Raw genomic sequence first — 16,050 nt, forward strand, 5'->3', positions numbered from 1 at the left:
TTATTCAAAAAGTTTAGTTGACGATTCCCTCAAATTTATAATAAATCGTTTACCAAGGTTATATTCTTGCAATAAATCCACCACGTTGTTCACAACATCTGTGAAGATTTCATTACTTGGAGTTGGGTAATGAGAGTTGGGTCTCCACTCGCCATTTTCCAAGTAAGCCGGCTGAGACATAAACGTTCCAAAAGGCAAATTAAATGTTCCTATAATTAAAAGCTGTGATAAAACGAGCACATTGTTTATTATTAATTGGAATATCAACATTTCAAACCATCAGAAAATATAGCAACACACATAGTTTTGTTGTTTTTTTGTTCAAACCACTCTGATATGAGACTAATGGCTGCTCGAGTTTCAGGCAAAACATTTAATGACCAATTAGTATTGGCCACTGACATCTAAAAAAACACCTCAGATTTAAATAATATCAATAAAAATATGTAAAATAATTAGCTTGTCAACCTTCTTATCTATGAAATCTGTATGGATGGAATGCAATACATTTCCCAAATATTTATGCGCTTTGTGATCTGTACAATCTACAAACGCTCTGTTACTGGTACCATTGTTGCTATCTTCAATTGTATGATATACGGTATGCTTTAAGTCGATGTGTTTTGTTAAACCAATAAACCCCCAAACAGGTGGACAATGTAGATCGGCCACTGGTTTGCCTAACGTCTAAGTATAATATTATATAACAAAAATATACGTATTACATTTAATAGGTAGCGCCACGAAAGTCGAAACTTATAGGAAGTTCCGATTATCTTACCGGAATCATACGGAAAGACAAAAGAATTACCGACAATTTAGACAAATTGAAGAAACTTGTTTAAACCTAACCTAACCTTGTTCTTTGATATGAGTTGCATAGGAACAGTCGACAGAAAAGCTTAACCCGCAAATTCGTTATTTCAAGAAAAAACAACTTCCTTGAAAATTCACTTTTTTTATTTGTATCACTATTATTGTGCACAACCGATATCTTATTATGAATATAAACATTTTTGTTACCCGAGAAATAGTTGGCAGCTGTTCCATACCATAGTGGCTAGTCACGCCGACAAAGTTGTATATGTGCACCGTTTCGGAATTTTCAGCCAATACATTTAAATTGAAACACAACAAGTCCATCCCCATTAACAAAATCTTGCACGATTTCGGGCAGTGTAAATTTAATATGCAAGACAAAAACATCATTTCATCGTAATTACGTTTAGTCCAATGCCGGTATTCTTCATTATCTTCCCTGTATTTTTTTGTTAACAAATAACAAACTTTGTTTTTAAACTGTTGGCAAATTTTACAACAAGCCCAACCTCTTTATACTACTCTGTACAATCAACAAGTCGCAACCTAACAAGCCTTCTTCAATGCTATTGACTACCACAATTGCGTTGTGGCCACGGACATTTCCTTCGATGTTACTCAGTTCTCTTTTTATTTTCATCAAATCTGTTACGAACCCATTACAATAACGTATACATACTTTATCCAGTGTAGAATATCAAATACAATTATTAGAATGAATTTTAATTTTTTGTTTGGGGAACGGATATAATGTATTGTATAAAATGTTAATATATATCAGGGGCGGATACAAGGGGGAGGGAAGGGTTAGAGGGACTGAAGCCCCCCTTAAAAACTTGATTTTTTTTTAAATTATGTTTTACGTTTATTATCTAATGTTACCTTAAACCATGGTTCAATCTATTAGCACAAACGACTAACGAAGTATCAGGACTTCGATGGTATTCACATGTAAAGTATAGTCATTGATGTTATTATGAACATTAGAGACAATTTGTATCCGAGTGAAAAATATTTAAAAAATGTTTTTGATAAGGCAGCTCTAGTTGATGAAGAAATAAGAATACCTCGTTTATGCGTCCGTTGAACAACAGTCAACAAGATCTAATATTAAAACAAATAGTCCAATCGAATGGTAAAAAAATAGATAGATGGTCTTACTAAAATGATTATGAGTATAGGGACACAATACATTTCTAGTTGGAATAACTAAATAAATAGTTGGCCCAACTAAACAGTTAGTTAGACGAACTAAATGTCTAGTTGGAATAACTAAATAAATAGTTGGCCCAACTAAACAGTTAGTTAGACGAACTAAATGTAAGGTTGCTTTAATTAATCATTTATTTGGCCCATATATTTATATAGTTACCTATTCCAAACTAGAAATATATTGTGTCGATTTTATATTATTGGACCAATAATGTATTTTTTTCTGTGTGTAGCGATTAGTTGATTTCTGTACTGAAAACAAGCGTTGAAAGAAGTTTTTCATCATCAAGATTCAAGGCACTTGAAAAATGATATGAGGTAAGAGCGCTTAAATGGTTTAGCAGTTTTAAATATCCATAATAAAATTCCTGTAAATATTAATGAAGTTATCGACATATTTGCTAGACCATCTAGGAGGATAAATTTGGATGATTGGTCCAAATAATATTATGTTATTTAACTATTATATGATGTATTACTTATTAACTATTTAAATTTTAACTCTTGCATATATTATGTATTTTAACTTAGAAATTTCTTTCTAGCTCTCCTCCTCATCTGTTTTCATTCCTATATCCGTCCCATATATATATATATATATATATATATATATATATATATATATATATACATAATAACGATAATTATTAATTAGTGGCCGAGCCCGTCATTAATTAGATAAAGAAGATATTTTTTTTCTTTGAAGTTTGATTATGTTCACTTACAATAAATTTAATTGTCAATGTAAGTGAGACTAGCTGGTAAAATCCAAGGTATTGATGTTAGATACCTTCATTTCGTAAATCAATTTTAAATATGCTAGGTGGCACGTTTAATTGAACACAGATGAAAGCTCTACATTCTTGCCTCGCCTCGTCTTTTTGACTCGCGCCAAAAGAATCGTCACGGGATGGAGCGACCGCGAAGCAAGTGCACCGACTACACCCTCGCCTAAGTGATTACCTTCACTACTATAATTATTGTAGGGGTGTCGTTCAGAATGTTGTAATCCCCAGGACTAAAACATTCTCCAATTTTCATATATTTAGTATTCTATGTATGTTTCCGACTGCTGTGGTGGTGAGGATATAATATCATATCATAATATGTAACAATTGAGGTTTTATACCAAAAATAAATATCAATAGTTAAACATTTTTCTTTTAAGAAACCATTGTTCCTTTCCTAAAACTTAGAGAAGAGGCGCTTACTGGTCAAAAAAAATAATATTTGTGTCAGGTACCATGAAGATATCTTTTAAAATTGGTGTGTTATGGTTTTATATACAAATTGTACTATTGTTTTTAATTAGGTACTTACTTGTTATGTGCACTACATAGTATACATATTACCTACCCTCATACTTTTTTACATCCTTATGATGCAAGCGTATTATGGTTCCTCTTTTAGTTTGTACCGATTTTAACTGCAAAAGTTCAGACACCAAATAACTAGTCGACGGATACGTTGCGCCGGTTATGCACACTTTCTTAGGAAGACTACGTTTCTCTGGCTTTTGCTCTGATAACATTAAAGGGAGTCTCTGAAAATATCAAATGCTATTGTTTTGAATACTTACCAATATACTATAATTCTAAGATGAAGAAACGGCTGAAAATATGCGTGTTGGTATAAAAAGTTCATGAAATATGCGATTTTGAAATTATATTCAACATAAAAACAATTAAAAGTACACATCAAGAATCACTATTGTATAAAGCATAATATGTTTTCAATTAATTTAATTTCGAAGGAATGGTAGATATATAAATGAGCAATTTTTCCTATTTCAGTTATAAATCCTGTACTTGGTGTACTTGTAATTTAGGTGTATACTAAAACCATAGACAAATTGTATGCCGCTGGAAACAATTATTTTTTTGTTCCCCAGTGTAATTTTTACAGTATCGAAGAAAAACAAAATTTGATTTTTATGGGCTGGTCAAATTTTTGATACATAAGGCCGTTAATTATCTGTTTCTTAACTACCTACCTTCACTTACCCTATAATGAACCGTCTGAACTGACTACCAAGTATAATAGGTATGAAAGTTTATAATATTTGTATTATTACTGTTTTGTATCCAATTGTTTTGGAAAAAATATTTATATTTGTAAATGAACAGTGGGCCGATAAAAATGTTGCCTCACCCTAAGAAAAACTGAAATGTCGCCCCTGAAATATATGCGTTATATCAGGCAGTAGTTTTAATAAAATAGTGGTGATACTTATAAATTATATTTTATATAACTATTAGGGTGTTATTTTTAAGTTTTGCGAGGCGGCTTGCGACAAATTATACTGTCTATATTTAGGACATATAAGTTGAAACACTATACAGTTGGATACCTCTAGATTGTCCATCGCTATGTGTTTTTTTACTCTTTTGTCCAGATGAGTATCCACATTGTAGTATTCGTTGAGAATATCAAAAAAATTACTTATATTTCCAATCATGTGACAAGGTCCTCTGACATTGCCAAAGCGTTTCCACACAAATGGATTGTCGTTACTTACCCATTTTTGTTTGTTACAAAAATTACGCAGCCAGTTCTAAAATAGAAATTCCAATTTATATTACCTATACACATATCTCACTTAGATTGTACTATGTAGATATTGTTAGATTATTTATAAAAATTATAATATTGTATAATTGATCAAATCACACTGTAGGGTATCAAATAACAAAAATAACGTTTGAATGCATTGCAATAACAGTGAGTAGACGTTTCCTCTTTTAGTGTTTGTTACTTACATAATATTCGTCTTTGTGTTTTACGACAACTCTGTATGAAAAAAATGGTAGAGTTTTTTTCAACTTTTCAGCTACCAATTTGGCATGTCCAAACTCGGCACAACTCGGGACTCCCGCAATGAAATAGGTAAACATTATTATGTTACTGACTACATACATAGGTAATGATCAAAGATTTGGGTAATTGTTTTGTTTACAAATCTTATCACTATGGCTACACATAAAGTAAGATTTTATTTAATAATTTTAAAACTGTCAAAAAAGCAATTTGTTAGGTTTACTCAGTCAAGACTCTAAGGCCGTTTGCACAAATTAAACTTAAAATTTATGTAGGATTTAACCTATAGTTTCAGAATAGTTAAACTATAGTTTGCATAAACGACCATAAGTTTATTTTAATTAATTCAGTGAAATAAGTAAATAACTATATTTGTTAACAGGTATTTATATAATGCTTTATAACAAATAAATAGGAGTAGGAGTTACGTTGTTTTAGGAAAATAATTTAGATAGTTATTTTACGAAATTATAATAGTTATTAATTACAAATGTATACATGACACATAATCTATATATACTTCATTAAATAAATTGTCTTAAAATACTCAGATGGTTGGACGATAGACATATAAATAATCGCATTAAGTAGGGTATCACATTTTGTTTAGTATGAAATATCTTAAAATAACATTATTAAATGAAAAATAATAATTGTAGGTACAATAAACAAATTAACAAATCACAATATTGCACAATACAATTGGTACGCGTCAAATGCAAAATAAAATTGATTCGTTAGTACTAGTAATTATAATAATATAATTTAAAAAAATCTAAAATTTTAACTCACGTGATCACACAAAATATCGCTTTTATGTATAATTTATCTATAATGAAAACCATAAAAATAAAAATTGTAATAATAAATAAATACAAAGGCAATGCACATAGGCTAAATATATTTAAACATGAATTATTATAATATTATTATATATACACAAACATACACACACTCTCGGTTGTTTTAACCGAATAAGTAACAGCAATTTGTTAGCTATCAGGAAATAAATTAATAAACATAGTAGCTACGAACCTTTAGGAATTTACAAGGGCTTCCATTGGTAATTTTACAATGTACATGACGTAGAAATTTAAGAAAAAAATATCTTTCAAAAGTGTGGTATATAGAATTAAACGTTAGGTTTCAACTAGATTAGTTAGTTCATGTTCCCCCTTTTTTAAAAAAAAATATCACTCCGTCTCTTAGAATTTTAAAAATGGGCTCCTTGTATAATACTTGGTAGGTACTTGACGAGTAAAATTGAATGTTAGTGATTAAAATTGGACACGATCACATTGTGAAACGGTCAGAACTACCAAATAGATACCTATACATACAGATTATAATAACCGCAAACGCTCTCTTAGTTTTTATCATTCTTCAAAAAATATTTACAAACAAAATAAATTATACATACTATGTTATATATGTAATGTTCACGACTTATTTTATATCATAATTTATAATACATAATATATTATATTAAGAACCAGATGTAGAATAAAAAGTTTAAGTACTGTGGTAAGCAATACAATTTTTATTTTGTCAAACTTGAAAAATTACTAAATGGGAGAAAAATAAAATACCATTATAAGTTACATATTGAGCTGATTTATATTTAAACTGAAAAGAGATAGAAGTTGTGTTAAATATCAATACACACTGATTGTTGTTAAAATCATAACTCTATTGTCTTATACATTATCGAAAAAAAATTATATATATTATGAAGATTCACAGCGAGACATTAACATAATTTATATATAATTGGTAAACTGGTTCATAGGGTTTATGTGAATCTTCCTGTTTACAATATAGAGTTAAACATGTAAAAGTTATTAGATAAATAGGTAGTTAAACACAGCCTTTGTTTTGTAAACTAAAATATTATAATTGTAATTAATACTGTATAATTGTAATTGTAATAATTTTGACAATATGTAAGCGGGCGTGTTCGCTAAAATAATATACATGAACATAATATTATTTTTTATTATGTCTATAGACAAAAAATGTAAGTAGAACTAAATTAAAAAATAATAATAAGGGTAAGATTAGATATATACTATAATAATTAAATTTTGGCCAATACTTTTTTAATGGAAGTACATTTTAACGTATCTTTAATTTTTGAAGTTCTAAAAAATATTATCAACGTCTAAGAAATTAAGTAAGTAAATAATATTCGAAAAATATAAATAGCCAATAGACAGATAATAATATTAATATACAGATAAGTCACGGTGTACTGAAAAGCCAGTTAAACCCATCAAACATATAGTCCTGAAATACTGATTTTTATTTAGTACTAGAAAACGTTATGAAAATGGACGTGGTTTCCGTACAAACGAGTTACTGAAAATTTATATTTACCCTAATCATAGATTTAATATACATAATGTATATGTATAAAACATATATTATTTACATACAGTGTTCTATACGATTATAGAATACTTTACAATAATATTAATAATAATAATATGAAATAAAATAGGCGAGGTTTGTTCCAGTTATGAGGGGCAAGAGCTTTGTTAAAAAATTACAAAATATTGCTCCCACACGAGTTAAAACTTAATATAAAAAATAAAAACAGAGATCTAATAAAAACAAATATATACGCCTCTATTTTATAATATAGGTACACCGAAATCAAATAATTGTCAACTGTTTTCTTCGTCACACAATTTCATTAGAAATTTGATAATTATCATACAATTAATTACTATTGGACGACTCGCGACTGTTCAATAATATACTGTTTTGATCAATTCACTCTTTGAATGCGCAAACAAGACAAAATATTTGAGCCGATAAAAACGAAATACAATGTTATTTTATTACAGTAGATTTATCAAAAATACGAAGAGGACCTATGTAGTTTTATGATGATTATATTGTTTCATACTTTTTTCCATAATATATCGAATGCAGTTTATTGTACTGGTAAGTTAACGGGACGGAAAAAAGGGAAAACGCATTTGTCAATATCCATACACTCCTCGTTGTGGTCCGTGTCAAAATGACTGTACACAGATCAAATAAAAAAAAAAGAGGTTGACAGAGTATAGTACACGGTCGTTTGATTAAATTACAAAAGAAACGACCTGAGTACAGCTACTGAAGCAAATAATAATGTGATGACGGCGATAATATTTGTTAATCTTTACCGTTTTAAATATAATTGTAAAAAGTTGAACATAAAATGACTAAAAATAGAAGGTAGAACAAATAGAAATCATTAAGATTCAGATTTCAGTCGCTATTAAAAATAATAGTAATAATTGATCAGACGTTTGTTTTTGGCGTTTGGAAGGTTTTTTTACGTATCGACGACGTCGAACCAAATTTAATCAGGTACACTGTTTTATGTTATTTATGTACGCGATTGTTCATTAACCATATATACCAGAAATATATGGATTTGAGTTTATATGGATTGGTTGTACATTTTCGAATACTCACAGTACATTATATTATCGGTCAATAACGTTGAAGTCTAAACAAATTTTAAATACAAATCAAGCGCAACAACCTATTTCGTATGTAATGTTTGAAAAAAGGGCCCTAGAGAAGTAGTAAGTATATAACAAATAAGGAAAAACGTTCGATTGAGATCAAATACGGCTTCAAAGAGAAAAACTTATTATTAATATAATCGTAGTCACTCCGCTTCAATCAAACATTACATTAAGTTTTTAACCACTAGGTATAACCCGTCCAGTAAATCTTGAATACGGACGGCCATGTAAACGTAACGACTGCCGGGCTCAAGATGTACTAGACGGATTATAATTCATATGTGTATTGAGGCACTGTGAAATATAGTTAATAATATTCTATAATATACAGGTTTTAAGGGTTATAGTTAATTAGTGGATAGTCGAGTATCATGATTTTCCATTGTCTTCCGTTTTGTTTACGTTCGCGTGTGTGAGATGTTGTTGTTGTCCTTTGTTTTCAGTGGACGGGAATCGCATGAGGTTGTTACTGCCACTGCCCGAGGAGCTAGGCTGCAAAAACTGCTGTGGAACGCTGTTCCTTTTCGATTTGGTCTCGTCCGGTTTGGCGTCCACACCGGCGTATGACTTGCGCTGCTTGTTAGGGGGCGATGCAGCCACCGGGAATATCGGTTGGTGTCCGTCGTGTTCCGTGGACGACATTCGCAGCAAATCGACGGCGGCGTTTTCGTAAATGGGTTCCTCCGTCGTCGGTTTGGGGGCGACAGAGTTTTTCGGCTCTTGCGCCGGCCTGCTGGCCGCCTTCTTCGCGTGTTTGGAGACACCGCCGCCATGCGCGCGGTTAGCTCGGATCAACAGAGCGGCACGCTGTTTAGTTCGGTCCGGCCGCTTGTCTTTGGTCAAGTCCGGTTTGGACTTGCTTAACTTAACGCTGAACTTGAACGGCGGTTTGTACACCACCTGCAGGCTCACCTGATTGTCTTTGGGTTTCTGTTGAGCAGTTTTGTTTGCAGCGGATTTGGGCGGTTCCGGAGGATTGGCGAAACCGGCCGGCGACGATTTGGATTTTCTCAACGTGCCCAACGCTTCGATGTGATGCGAGTTCAACAGCCAATTTCGCACTTTGCCCAGCGGGTCGTCTTCTTGGGGTTTCTTGTTAACCACCGCCGACGACGCCACTTGGTTCTGCGCAACGCTGTAGTCTATGACGCCTTTGACCTTCTTCTTTCTGAGTTTACGATCGTTGTTCTTTTGAATTTGACCTTGACCTACTTTTCTCGGCGAACACGTCTCCGCGGGCGACCCTTCTTCGGTTCCTCCTATTTTTTTCCGGCTCTTCTTGGCCGGACTGTTGTTGTTGTTGACGTTCCGCTTCTCCCTCACACGTTTGTTCAAAGGCAGCTTAGATCGCACCGCTGCCGGATGGACTGTCACGTTCTGGCCGTCACCGTCCGCGGGCAGCCGCACCGTCTCCGTGGTCGAGCTATGGATGATGGTCACTGATTTTAATTTTGGATCCGATTTTTTCCCAAACAAACGAGTACTCAAAACCTGAAAGTGTCAAAAAAACGAATAAAAGTAAGTAAAAATGTAAAGCCAAAGTAAAAAAACTGTTCGCTCAGAATTATGAGGGCAACAGAAAAAAAAACAAATGAGACATCATAACATCAAAGTAGGTTTTAGCATGTTACGAGAAATAAGGAGAAACGATACAACATTGGAGTAATAATAAAACAATTAATTAATAAGAATACAGAAAAAAATAGCAGTTTGTTGAGATTATTATGACAACGACGGTTATGTGCGTGGAGGCTGCTATAGGGTACAGTTTTAAGCAGAAAGTCAGGGTCTAAGTCTAGGTCGCAAGAAATTACAATATTAAATAGATTTTCCGATATAAGTATTTAGATTTGAGTATTATTTTAAAATTTATTTAATAAACTGAGTGAAAAAATCATCTGATTTGAATTAATTAACATCATATACAATTATTAGCGCTCAAGTTAAACATTTTAATTATGCTATGCAAGTTTAGAATTTAAAACAGGCGTTTAGTTGACTCTGAAAAGTTTAATTTGTTGAAGTATATTACACTGAACACTCTTTTCCGCACAGGTACTCGTTTACGGTTTACATAAGGTTTTATACCGGATTATACGCTAACTATATTGCACGGATATTAAAGGTACAATAAAAACTGGTTCTAAAAACCTATTCGTCATATACATAGTTTGACTTACAACTCAAGTTCCAAACCGCCTGAGCACGTTTATAAATAGATGCAATTGATCGGTTAAGAAACGAAAAAAAATCATAAAAAATGATAATTAGTTAACAATTACAACTACCAGGCATAGGCGCAATTTAGGTAGGGCTTAGCATCCTTGGTTAAATAATTAATAACTAATATTGCTATTATAAAACCCAAAGTGGGTCTTCATAATATTGTCAGTATTTAATCACCTCCGCTTTTTAAAATAAAATTGCGCCTCTGCCAACAGACACGGTAAAAAAGACCATTTGGTTCAGTAAATATTATATACATTCAACTTACCAGCATTAGTAAAAAAGTACCCGCGATCAGACTGGAGTAGTACCAATGGTCGACAGCCCATTTCTTAAATGAAGCAATACTTTCTTCGGATAGCAGGAGTTTACGTAGAGTTGCCAAAGGTCCTGAAGGATCCACCTGGAAAATATCAATTTCGTTTTATATTTCTTATAATACTAATTTTATTATTATGACCTGGGCACACACATATTGCTTTCAACATTCCAAATAGTCTTAAGAGTTAAAATTTTTTTTTTTTTTTACAATCAATAGCAAACACATTTCAATGTTGGGTATGAAAAGACCTGTTGGGTTCATCGTTCTTATGTCTTAAAGATGAATGATGAAAGTTTACATTATAATTATTTCCAAACATTAATTATTTAACATTTCATTATCTTGGAGGAATGAGGGTCGACCAATCTAGACGTTATATTCGCTCATACACCAGCCATCCTTATATCAATCGGTTCTAGCTAATTAATATTAGCTTTAATCTACTATTTTTTTCAATTTCGCTTTCATGGAAATTATCTTTTTTTTTTTATTAATTGCTTTTATAATTACACATTATAACACAAATCGAAATTATCACTTTTTGTCTTCCTTTTATCAGCTTAGCAAGCAGCTACCTTATATATTGATTACTTATCTTTCCTTTCACGACAACTTCACTCATCTTACACATGTAATTTTGGGTTTTCTTCACTTCATTTTAATCTTTAAGATTTTTGATAAATATGAATAATTTATTCTTATTTTGAGTTAAGTTATGATCTCAACTAATAATTAACTATGGTGTTGTTAACTGTGACAGTCGTGTCAGCCGGTAGCACGCCAACGTAAAAATATAATACTAATAAAACATCACCCATGTAAATTTGTTACACTTTCCTCAATTTCCCCGTGTAAGCTGAAATTACTCACCTCTCTGCATCGTTGGAAGACATCACAGTAGCCGTTATAGTCGTTGCACGGTGTCCCTGGTTTAGAATACATGTCGGGTATATCGTATGGCACATTGTTCCAAGAATAAGAAGATCTATCAGAAACAATCGATAGAGTAGATTAGATACGATCACTTTAGAGAGCATATAGTGTTGCGGAGGGGGTTTGAACGTTTTGAGAGAAGGAAGAAAAATCAAAGACATTTGGAAAACAGGACGACAGCCGGTGAAATTTTTGATCAAAGAAGAAACTTGAAACACATGGATGTCATAAACAGAGTCATTTTAGCAAGAATAATATGTGATTGATAATGGTTATACTCACAAGCAAGGTTGGTTTTCTCCGGGGAGCTTACAGCACAACTCGCACGCCTTGGTCGGAGAGTCTTTTGGACTAGGTATACACTGGCAGGATTCTAGACCGTAAGCCAGACAAATAGAACCGGTGCATTCCTAAATAAATACATAATTATTAAATCATTTGCTAAGAAAATCTAGAGAGGGGAAAAAATCGATGTACTTACTCCCATGTAACAGACGAATTCTTCGTTGCACACTGTCTTGTTAGGCTTGTTAATGGACGGGGGACAAGTGGGAGCTCGCCCATTGCAGAAACTGGCGTCTCTGCAACCGTTGTCGTTACGACACAGATCTCCAGTTTTCAAGTGGCACTCGTTGGTACAACAAGGTCCCTAAAAAGAATAGGCGTATAGCAAATCATATACATGCCAGGAAGATAATTGATGACCGTTTGTTATTATTTACTTGGGAAGGACTGCACACACTGTTGGGCGTCAGACGACAAGGTGGTTCTTCTGGTGGCGAATACCTCCTCTGAGGGAAACAGCAAGCGTCCTTGCAATCTTCTTCCCAACCGCAATCGCATTCTTCTCCTGGTTCCACCACACCGTTGCCACAAATCGATGTTTGAGGTTCTGCGATGTTAATATAAGTATAAGTATATTTTCTATGTTTATATTTATCATTGTAAGAAATTGCGTCAATTGTTTCAACAAAGTAAAAGACTTTTAAAAAAAAAGTTTAAAAAGATCCGTGTATGTCCAGATACGCATGAATGAGTATATATGCCAAAAAGGTCTTTGATACAAGAAGGCAAAAGAAGACCGAAGGGATGTGGATGTATGTTATTGATGGACGAGTGTGACGTGAATCGAGAGACAGCGAAGGAGGGAGAAGAGTGGATGGAAAAGGATAGGTTGAGTATCCGATGTCAATTGTGTGAGACTATCAGCTTACTAGTTTTTTCCTTCCGGTGGAAAAGGGTGGTTGATAAATAATAATATAACGTTAGCGTACGGACAGTTAGGTTTAGTTGTTTAATGTGCAGTTTAAACGCATACCGGTGAAACATCCCCTAGTGCTTCTGGCTTTTACGTTCAACACGGGGTTGATGGCGGACAAGCTGCAAGGCGAGAAACGGTTGTTGTTCTTCTTGTCACCCGAGGTGGCCCGGGCAAACATGATGTAATTGCCGTCATCGCCGCCGGGCGTACAGATTTCTGGATCGTGCTGTGGAGAAACACACAAATATCATTTTCAGTCAACATGATATAGTAAACAAACACTATTCACGTATTGCGGGTACAAACCGGAGAGCCAAAGTTGTGGCCGATTTCGTGTGCCAGAGTGACGTGGGATACGGCGGAAGGCACGTGTTTGCCGTAGTTCAAAAGCGTCACTATGCCGGTGTTTAGACTTTTTAGACTGCCTCGGTAATGCTGCAACAAGAAACAAATTGCTATTTATTTTTAGCGCCTAAACGACAGAAACGTGTTGCACTTACGCCATTTTTTTCGCACACTCCACCGGCGTTTTTTAAGTCACCAGTCCACGCCAACCCCAGAGTGCCCATTTCAAAGTCTCTATAAGTGAACATGTAGGCCAGACAAAACGCGTCATAGTCTTCTTCTGTAAAACGACAGTTATCTAATAAATTACACGTCAGTATTGTCGGGACCAAAATAAATCAATAATGCACATATCAACCGGACGAGTGGATAATATTAAGTCGATTCACACTTGGAATACTGCAGATATATATATATATATATATAAAGCGTTAAACACTAAAGGCGTGGCGGTCAACTCTTGTTAGAGTACTTGTGAGTGGGTATTGGTAAGGCAATAGGGTTTACAACGTGTTCGCCTCGTCATAGTTCAATACTCATGCTTGTAAACTGTAAATAATATAAATTATGTTTATGTGACTAGGATAAAGCGTTTACTGTCGTACTCGTGGACGACTAACTGTTACACATAAATCACGGCATAAGTCATTAGCTGTGCATTAATGATAAATCTCGAGAGAAAAATGCTTTTCTCAACTGTGTTAGTCTGGATTTGAGCCAAAAAGAAGAAACTCGTAAAACACTGACGAATTGAAATAAACAAAAAGGAAGAGTAAGGAATGAGAGAAAAAGTCAAATAAAATAGAAACTCTTGGACACGGTGCGCACATATCAAGATGGTGCCGGAAAACAATATAATTATAGAAAACCAATTAAATTGACTATAACGTTATGGGCCTCTGCGTAGAACTAAAGAGGTTTACATATAAACTAGAGCTGAGACCTCGAATCGAATTTTTCTATTATTCGAATTATTCGAATAATCGATAATACTATTCGTATGAAAATAATTCGAATATTTTGTCAAATTTATGTTTTTTTTGTAATTATATATCTGTATAAATTGTTAAAATCTTATTTAATAAGATTAAGAATTTATTTTATAAGTAATAATATTTATTTTGTCAAAAGAATAATTCGTTATAATTATATTTATTTTGTTAAAAAAAAAATTAAAAATAGATCAAGAACACCTTAGTTGTCTCTTAATTATTATTTTTTTTAATCTAATTAATCCTGCAAAGAAAATGATGAAATATTCGAAAAATCAGATCTAATATTCGAATATTCGTTATTCGAATAAAGTATTTGAATATTCGAATTTGTTTTATTCGAATAGCCCACCACTAATGTAAACTATTGTTGTTATATTTTGAAATTCAAAATACTCCACTAATAAGTATGGTTGTTATTTTAATTTGCACTCGACTATTTGATAAAAAGAAACATGGAATAGAAGCGAAAATAAATAGTGTCTGAGTACCGAAATTATGTATGGGAATATACCAAAAAACTGTATTTTTATTACGAATAAATTTTACTTAAAAAACACTTTTTTTGGGGAGTTATTGTATTAAAATATATAACGTTGGCACGTGGCAATTAAAAGGCGAGTGGACACAATGAATAAACAACAGCAGTCTAAATCATTATGCTAGACTACACGTGTACAAATTACTTGAGGACAAAAACAATGACACTTCGTTTTGAATTATAATAGGCGCGTACGCGGTACAATTGTTGAACTCGTGTTTCATTCTCTGTCTTGGACGGTAGCGCAAAATGACGATTTTTGTAATATCAAAAGAAGAAAAAATTAAACAAATGTAATTAGTTTAATTGTCCGGAATGCCTCTTGAACTTAAGCCAATTTAACGCTGTTCAATTGTGTACATGCTCTTGTGTCTCGTGTTCAGGGCAGTATATATTATTTTGAAGCCATGCAGCTTACCCCAAAATGACAGGTAACTGGTAAGTCAATGGCATACATAAGGTCAGCGGACTCCAGTAATTATTTACATTAACTGTGTACCTATTTGTACGACTCACAGAGAGTACATCACATTAAACGTATTATTTGATTGCCAATGCACAATCGATCAAAATTAATGTGCTTTAATTTAACATTTTTGCGCTGTATGGAAATAATCATATCGAATATTTTAGTTGGAAGAATCAGTGGAAGAGTTCACCAGCAAGACAGAGGATAACAAATATATCATTATATGAGTATGTTTGATGTTTTAATAAATTATTAAATGTATTGTTGTCATATTCCATAAGGCTCGTTTGCGAACAAACGACGGTGTTAATATAATATGACATCACATTTTATCTGTCACCCGAACAATAAAGCGAAAAAAGTTTTTGACTTTAGGAAAATGAAACTCGACGCCATTTATTAATATACTTTGCCTCGCGAGCAATTAACACCGAGATGCTAGGGTTTGTGCTTCCATTTATTTTGTGTCCATTGTAGGCGGTCGCGCTGTGGTGTCAGATAAACGAGGCACCAGATGAAACTTTTTTTTACGCTTCCGAAGTTATTAAGTGACTGTTGTGGTACTCTTTGAAGCAGCAGTTATAAATGG

The 16,050-nt window shown here is 33.2% G+C and overlaps 2 protein-coding genes across 2 annotated transcripts in view; both read right to left on the reverse strand.

The window, feature by feature from the left end:
• LOC126833703 (putative malate dehydrogenase 1B) lies at window positions 1-4,925 on the reverse strand. The gene is made up of 8 exons (XM_050565187.1): window positions 4,791-4,925; window positions 4,382-4,585; window positions 3,388-3,574; window positions 1,329-1,464; window positions 1,024-1,258; window positions 469-687; window positions 278-404; window positions 1-209 (listed from the first exon to the last, which is right to left on the reverse strand). The coding sequence occupies exons 1-8, from the start codon at window positions 4,923-4,925 to the stop codon at window positions 1-3; spliced, it is 1,452 nt and encodes a 483-aa protein (XP_050421144.1).
• Window positions 4,926-5,415: 490 nt separating this feature from the next.
• LOC126833894 (disintegrin and metalloproteinase domain-containing protein 10) overlaps window positions 5,416-16,050 on the reverse strand; it is a 74,743-nt gene continuing 64,108 nt past the window's right edge. The window contains exons 6-14 of the mRNA XM_050565472.1: window positions 13,615-13,739; window positions 13,421-13,549; window positions 13,172-13,340; window positions 12,576-12,745; window positions 12,335-12,502; window positions 12,136-12,263; window positions 11,791-11,905; window positions 10,867-11,001; window positions 5,416-9,863 (exon numbers count right to left, since the gene is read on the reverse strand). Of these exons, the coding sequence (XP_050421429.1) occupies window positions 8,742-9,863; window positions 10,867-11,001; window positions 11,791-11,905; window positions 12,136-12,263; window positions 12,335-12,502; window positions 12,576-12,745; window positions 13,172-13,340; window positions 13,421-13,549; window positions 13,615-13,739 (2,261 nt within the window). The 3' untranslated portion in view covers window positions 5,416-8,741. The remainder of the gene's footprint in view (window positions 9,864-10,866; window positions 11,002-11,790; window positions 11,906-12,135; window positions 12,264-12,334; window positions 12,503-12,575; window positions 12,746-13,171; window positions 13,341-13,420; window positions 13,550-13,614; window positions 13,740-16,050) is intronic.

Source organism: Adelges cooleyi, unplaced genomic scaffold, assembly GCF_023614345.1.
Source record: "Adelges cooleyi isolate 19-005CV unplaced genomic scaffold, UGA_ACOO_1.1 ACOO_flye_CR_arks_rails_tigmint_CR_PRNA_2, whole genome shotgun sequence".
Classification (NCBI taxonomy): Eukaryota; Metazoa; Arthropoda; class Insecta; order Hemiptera; family Adelgidae; genus Adelges; species Adelges cooleyi.